General features: G+C 34.8%; 1 protein-coding gene across 2 annotated transcripts; it reads right to left on the minus strand.

Annotated features, from left to right (window-relative positions):
* Positions 830 to 6,464, minus strand: LOC109345704 (MACPF domain-containing protein At4g24290). Of its 2 annotated transcripts, none has more exons than XM_019584859.1 (8): positions 6,323 to 6,464; positions 5,673 to 5,961; positions 4,905 to 5,143; positions 4,456 to 4,657; positions 3,463 to 3,561; positions 3,190 to 3,376; positions 2,684 to 2,850; positions 830 to 2,174 (listed from the first exon to the last, which is right to left on the minus strand). In XM_019584859.1, the coding sequence occupies exons 2-8, from the start codon at positions 5,931 to 5,933 to the stop codon at positions 1,485 to 1,487; spliced, it is 1,845 nt and encodes a 614-aa protein (XP_019440404.1). In that variant the 5' UTR covers positions 5,934 to 5,961; positions 6,323 to 6,464; the 3' UTR covers positions 830 to 1,484. The 2 variants fall into 2 exon arrangements, with proteins under 2 accessions (XP_019440404.1, XP_019440405.1); XM_019584860.1 differs by having other exon boundaries at positions 3,463 to 3,531; positions 6,323 to 6,463.

The following is a 7,318-nucleotide window of genomic DNA, read 5'->3' on the forward strand; positions in this document are numbered from 1 at the left end:
GTTCCTTTTGGAATTGAGGGGACTCCTAACTTTAAAATAGAGACATTTAAGCTTTAATCCTTTATGTCATAAACAGGTTAATTACTTGGTATAGTGCTTATATTTAAGTGTTTAACTATTCATGTGACTTTAAAGGCTTGAATTAAAACTATGACACCCTTAGATGAAATCTAGCTATAAATATGTCTATTTTCTTTAGAAGCACTTATTAAAATTTCTTCTTCTACCTCTCCAGACAGCAAGACCCATCCTTTTTATTTATTTAAGTTTGCTTCTTCTGACAAGGCATTAGGATTATCGACATAGGAACATAAATAGAAAATTATACCAACAAAGTTATCAAAGAACTCTGTGTTTTACATTTTTTCCTTTGGTATAAAGCTAACCACGCTTGTGTGAAGCATAGAGAAGTGCACTTCTCTTCTCTTTTTGAAATTGTAATTATTATCATTGAGTCAGAATATGATTCAGTTTTGTTATTGAGGTCCATTGTTAACACATGTAAGTGTTACTGTATAATTGTGACAGATACCAATACTATGATCTTATGATTCTGATTTGTCAGTGATGATGCCATGACAGCAATATCCTACCTACATTGCCCCTCTGCCTCCTTGTCCAAGAGAAGGGACTTGTTGGCCTTCTCATGAACATAATTTTGTATTTAATTAGCTGCAATATTTTCGAACTTACAATATATATTATCAATGCATTTCTATGTATTATCAATTTATTTTCACAAATTCACTCATGGGAAAAGAGAACAAAAGGAAAGCATCAGATGTATTGCAGAATTCTGAGTGGCAGTTCAAGTATTTTTCCACGTGACTAATAGTTTACAATCACAAGTACCGAAACAAATAGCATATACAACTACACACACTTGTTCTTTAGGAGTATAGATGTCATAAACATGGGTCATAAAATTCAACATTTTGTATCATCGTAGCCAATTGCCTAGCTAGATATGATGATGTGTGGGTCCCACTTACATTCTACCCATCCATCTTTTCCTTACTATGTTGTGATCACCATCACTACTTCTCCACCCACCATCACAAATGCTTTGCTGAAGAACCATCTAACTCTATGAAGTGAGAATAATGAGAACATTGAGAAACATTACATAGTTTCTCAACGCATTTGATTTCTAAAAGTATTTTTCATTAGGTCATTGTGCTGTGGAAACCGTAGAGGTTTACATTTAAAGCAGAACTCCAATAGGGATTTTTGGTGAGTTAGATTTTGGAAGGGAAAGGAAAAGTTAAGAACTCTCTCATGATTGTACTTAATGGTTCCCAAGTTCCTTTCCCCTAAAAAAAAAGAACTCACAAATAGATCCCAAGTAACTTACAAACCAATGGCCTCCTTAATTACCAAAACTAAAACCAATATACATTCCTCGTACCTTTCTATTCCAACTCCTTAAAAATGAACACTTTTCTCTGTTTTTCTGAAGGCAATACTCAAAAGGAAACAATGGGCTACTGAACATCCAACATCTCTTCATCTGGCAATATTATAGTCAACAAAGAATACTTAACCCTGAGAGAGATTCTGCCCTTCTCAACAACAAGTCTTGCTCCAGATACAACCCAATAACCAGGACTCTCTTGTGGTCCTCTGGTCATCTCAGTCGCGTCTACAAATTTGAGAAGTTTGGGAGCTTGAACAGGAACCGGAGGGCCACCTGGATAGACTGCGGAGTTTATATTAACATCGGCTGGGCGTGGAGGTGGCTTCTGGAATGTCGCCGTGAAGTGTTGGCTAATTAGAGTGGATATTAGTCCTGACTTGGCTCCCAGCCCAGGAGATCCATCCCACTCAGGATGCTTTACCAATTTAGCTCCTGACACGGTCAAGAATCGAAGTCTTAAGAAGAGTATATTTTTAAGGCCATAGCTCTCTACTTTTAATTGTGCTCCAGTTACTATTGATAGGTCCTCCTCAGATTCCACAGGAGCAGTGCACACATGGGAGAAGTTCTTCCATTGAACCTTCTCATAGAATCTCCTATCGTATGACTCCCGCCGAAAGTTACCGGCTGGATCATCTTCAAGCTGGAATATTTTTGGAAGAGATGACAAGTGTTGCAGATGGATGGCTAAACGGTTGCTTTTCTTACCTTCAAGATAAAGACGGAGACCAGTCACTGGCCTCTTACCTACATCAACCTGTTATGACAAATATTCCTGGCTTTAGAACAAAGGTTACAAGTTACCAATACCATAATCCATTAGTTGAGGATGCTATCAAAGAACTTATTTGTGGTGAACTATTACAAACAAAGAAAACATTGTACAAGAAATTTGCCCGAGTAGCACCCTAAAACAAAATGGAATGAAGAATCCATAACGACAAACTTTAGAATGTTTAAGTCAGAGAAAGTACCAAATTAATGATTGTTAACAATAAAATACATCAATAGTGTTAGTATAACACATGAATTTGAAATATGCATTGGTATTTGCAATATCTTCTTCCTTAAATTTCAAATATGTGTGTGTATGTTTTGTCTCTGTCCTAAAACTTTTAGAAGTTGGTGTGCCCCAATGTCTGTATTTGTGCTTCACACTTTCACAGCATATAACCAACCAAAGGACATCAACATAATTTCTTAGATCAGCAGAGGCACAGCCAATGAGTAACTAGACATGCAGGACCAAGATGTACAAACATTTACCTGGGTGGTGTTTACATAAAGCTTTGGCCCCATGAAGCTAAACTGTAAAGATGCAGAGCTGTATTGCTTACGTTGTGGACCAAGAGGAAGTTCACTGAATACAGGTGCCCACTGCCTTGGCAATTGAAATTCCAAGAACTGGTGGAGCTCTTCAATAGGTGGTTTATCTGCAGGAATCAGTGCAGGGCGATGAAGCATTTTAAACTAGTTAATATAATTTTATGTCGAGCCAACAATGAAGACAAATAAATGATAAACGGTGATCCATGGGAATTTAATTACAAGCTTCCAAAAGTCCAGGCCTGGGTCATTCCCACAATATACTTAAGCATTCTATTTTTAATTGCTATTCTACTAATAAGGGTGTCCTTTCTTCTTTCAAAAGTTTGCACCTAATAGTCTAAGACACCATGGGAAATACTTACAATCCACTTGCATATACTAATTTATGAACATTGAATAGAGACAAATATTGATAAGAAGATAGAAGTACCAATTTTGCTCACATCTTAAGTAAAGGTTTATGGCATGGCTCAAGAATCCACTTCCTGGCACTCCATTCAATAGAGATGTAATTGGAATAAAGGACATTGAGATTACATCAGGCTCCAACTGAACAGTCTGCAACCACTCATTATGTGAAATGCTTTTGTTATCACTTCCACCCCTCCTCTTGAAAATGGATACAATATCCTGCAATAAAAAATAATTTAAGGACAATTTGGTAATATATAATATAACTTCTAAAAACATTTTCAAGGTTAATGTTCTGAGATCACCTCTTTATGTGAATAAGAACTTGATGGACTAATATTAGCAAATGTTAGCCTCTGCTCCCTGATTCCAAACTGAAGGAAAGCAAAATTGATTAGATATTCCTATCCAATTATAGTTGACATGGTTAACATTACAAAGAGGAGACTATCATTTGAGATCTATTAGTTCACCACAGTGGTTACTTTCACAGACCTTGCAATCAAATAGTATTTTTCATTTAGAGTAATCATGCTTGCAAAAACTTGACCTCACTCCTCTCATGTAAGCCATTGGATAACACCCTGATCTGACATTAACATTTTCTTTTTGTGCACATGCTCCACATAGTTTGTGGTAGTACCTTTTCCCTTTAAAACATTGTTTCACAATCATACGGCCAGAACTTGAGGATTGAATCCATGTTAAATGAATGAGAAATTAAAACATAATATAGTCTAATAAAATATTTCAGAACCATTCTCTCTTGAGAAACCACATTTTGTTGTTTTCATAAAATAGCACATTATCTACAAAGTGGGGTGAGCAATGGCCAACCCCTGGGCGACCACATTTTTTTGGGGATCCAGATTCTACACCTAAAAAAACAGACCGAGACATGGCCCAAAGCCTCAAAAAGATCTGATCCCTTGATGAATGAAGTCTCTTTCGGACATATAACTAATGTAGCCAAACTGGCACGGTATGAAGTTACCACATTTATTATTTCTCCTATCATGAAAAAAATTCTGCAAAAAAGGTGATTTTAATTGTTAGCAGTGATGGTATAGAAATTCATATAGGACTGGAGGTTATATAGAGTCATGTACATTTTTCCTTATTTAGTTATTACTTATTAACTATATAACTGTGTTCGTAACACACTAACATGAAAAGAGTTAAGCCGCTGATAAAATCAGAGAAAAAAATGTACAAGAAAGAGGTATAGCAATGATTTTCAATATTCTGATTTTAAATAAATCATGAAAAGGAAAAGCAGATTGAATTTTTTCACAAACCATATCATTAGGGAAAACTTGATCAGAAGCAACGCTATATTGGCCATTGGCATCCAGAAACCTCCTATCTGCGATTTCCTTCAACTTTTTCTGAACATCAGCTGGTTGGAGGGTTGATGAGTGCTGCTGCTTCAAATATATTACATCCTTTCCTCCCATTTTCATACCAACAATAATATGAGTGCCAAAGGTGTCAATAAACCTGGGATAGTTGAGAACAGCAATAGTTGGCCAGAGTGTCAAATCAAAATATAGCTAAAAGATATATGAGAAGAATTATCCAGGTAGGCATAAATAAATTTTAGGACAGTTGGTTTAAATTGCACTCTCTAGCCAGTCTCAACATAATTGCTGCATTCAGCCAATGCAAACAAACATTTGAAACTACAAAACTAATTAAAGAGAAGATAACAGATCCAAATCAGTCTCAACAAAACTTGATGTTTCACCTTGCTAATGCGGGTGGGTCCCATGATGAAGGTACAGCTTTTTTAACATGATCACAGAGTACCATTTGAGACTTCTCTAATGCAACAGTATATAGTGTAATTAACACTCCATCAAAAGCAAGGGTCTTGGTATGGGCTGCATCTTTCTGCCAACTCCCAGAAAAATCAAACATTGCATTGAAAAGGCCTGAGGGAATTTTACCAGTCAAAGATAATTCCTGATTGAACTGCTCTGACATCTGGAAACAGAAGCGAACAGCCAATGAGAGCAAGAAGATGCATGCATTAATTAGAACTTAAATTGTTGACAAAAAGAAAACCCATCACTACTGTTAAATTGCGAATTATAAATAAAATAAACATTGTGTTCTGCTCCTTCAAAAGTATTGAGAAATCTAAATATAATTCAACAACCTTTGGAAACCTATCAGATTTATAATTCTAAGATGACTTGGCTACTGAGGGTAGTTTTCATTTTATCAGAGAATTGGGACATTATAGCATATGGCCTTCCCATGTCTCAATTTATCCAAAACAAAATTTCCACCGTAGTTAATTACGTTGCTAATGTACTATGAAAAGAAAAAGAATGGAAGTGTATTCCAATAACAGGTCACAAGCACGGCAGTAAGAAACAAAAAGAAACAGGTACAAATATGCATGACAATGCTCATAAATCATAATTTATATCCAATGAAAAGAAAAAGAATCATTCAAGCAACAGATGTTTATGAATTTGGCTCTTGAAGAAAATATAGGAAAAGCTACCTGTTGAAAAGACAGAACATCGGACCTGAACCTAGTGCGCTCCCCTTTATCACATTTGATTGATTTGGAAACATTTGGTATTGAAACACCACCAGCTAAAACCACATCTCTTCCATCATTTTCATCTATCTCAATCAAACGTGAGTTTATGGAATCTCCTTTGCAATACTTAAGCCTTAGATCAGTAGATATATCATAACCACGGCCGATGGACCCAATGGCAATCTCAGCAGCTTTATAAGGTGGAAGTTTAAGTGCCATCAGTCAGCGCATTACTCACTCTCCTATACTGAAATCAGAACCAAATTCTACAATTCAACAACATACTTAACTTGAGCACATATTGCATCCAGTTTAATTAATTCAAAATAAATAAATGATCAATTCACAATCTAAAACTCACAAATGATAATGAATATAAAGTATTAATGATGAGTGGGACTATTAAGCTAGCAACTTAAAATATTGAGGTCAAATCTGGTAAAGCTGTAACTCCTTTGTGGCGAATGAAAATAAGTAAAATAAAAATGGTTCTTTTATGATTTGTTGTCCCACCCCAGCACATGTAGTTGAAAAGAAATGCATAATAAGTGAAAACATGAAGCAAGATTTTGAAGCTAAAGCATAGAATTATTGTAATAAAAGCATACATAATAATTAGTGCAGTGGATAAATTGATGATCGTGGAGGGGCAGAAGTGCGTGGTATGTAAGTGGGATTAGGAAACCCTAACTTAAAGATTGGATTTTGAAATGAAACCAAACCCTATGAATCCGAAGAGAGAGAGAGACTTTTATTTATTCAAGTAGTAACTCACATCTCATATAATCTCTAATTCTCTATTTCTATTTAACCTTCACAACAACAGTATCATAGAATAATAAATCATACTCAAAATTACATAAATCAATTGCTCGTTCTTTTTTTAAAAATGAAAAATAAAAATGAAAAATAAAAGAACATTAATTAAGAATATTAAATAAACTCGGGTGACTTTATTATTTGAAACAGCAAGTGGATGAATTTATATACGATGACTTTGCTAAGAATATTTATTTAGTCAATTACTATTATATGAGGAATACTTTATATATTTAGATAATTTGGACACCCATTCTATTATATACATTGAGAACATAATATTATGGTCAATTAATTATTTGGTTATTATTATGCGAACACAAAGTTGAGAATGATATATATATATATATATATAATATATCCCGTGAATGCATGTCTACCCTCACTCACTCACATGACTACATGTTACTTCCTGTACCAATGCACCAACCCCTTTCTTAAATCACTGCAATAATAATAAAAATAATAATCACAATGGTTAAAAACTACATACCTACCTTCAATATTTTTATTACCATTACCATGAGTGCAAAGCTGAACACACTTCCATGAAAGCTCCTCACACTGTCTTCATCTATGTATTTAGGGAGTGGCACTACAAATGTTATCTCTTCCTTCACCAACATGTAATTGAGTGGTCAAATACCTAGTGAAGAGTGAAGACCCTTCCTTTATAATGATATTTTGTTATTCATACATGTAATGTATTATATGTAGGTAGATGAAATCTAGGATGAAGATATTTGGTTCCAAGTTTAATCTTGAAACCAAATCTATCTATATGT

Source organism: Lupinus angustifolius, chromosome LG04 (genome assembly GCF_001865875.1).
Source record: "Lupinus angustifolius cultivar Tanjil chromosome LG04, LupAngTanjil_v1.0, whole genome shotgun sequence".
Classification (NCBI taxonomy): Eukaryota; Viridiplantae; Streptophyta; class Magnoliopsida; order Fabales; family Fabaceae; genus Lupinus; species Lupinus angustifolius.

Coding starts and splice junctions, on each gene's coding strand:
- LOC109345704 (XM_019584859.1), bottom strand. CDS start 5,933: ATGGCACTTAAACTTCCACCTTATAAAGCTGCTGAGATTGCCATTGGG. Junction 5,144..5,672: donor ATGTTCTGTCTTTTCAACAG/GTAGCTTTTCCT, acceptor TTCTGTTTCCAG/ATGTCAGAGCAGTTCAATCA. Junction 4,658..4,904: donor GACCCACCCGCATTAGCAAG/GTGAAACATCAA, acceptor CAACTATCCCAG/GTTTATTGACACCTTTGGCA.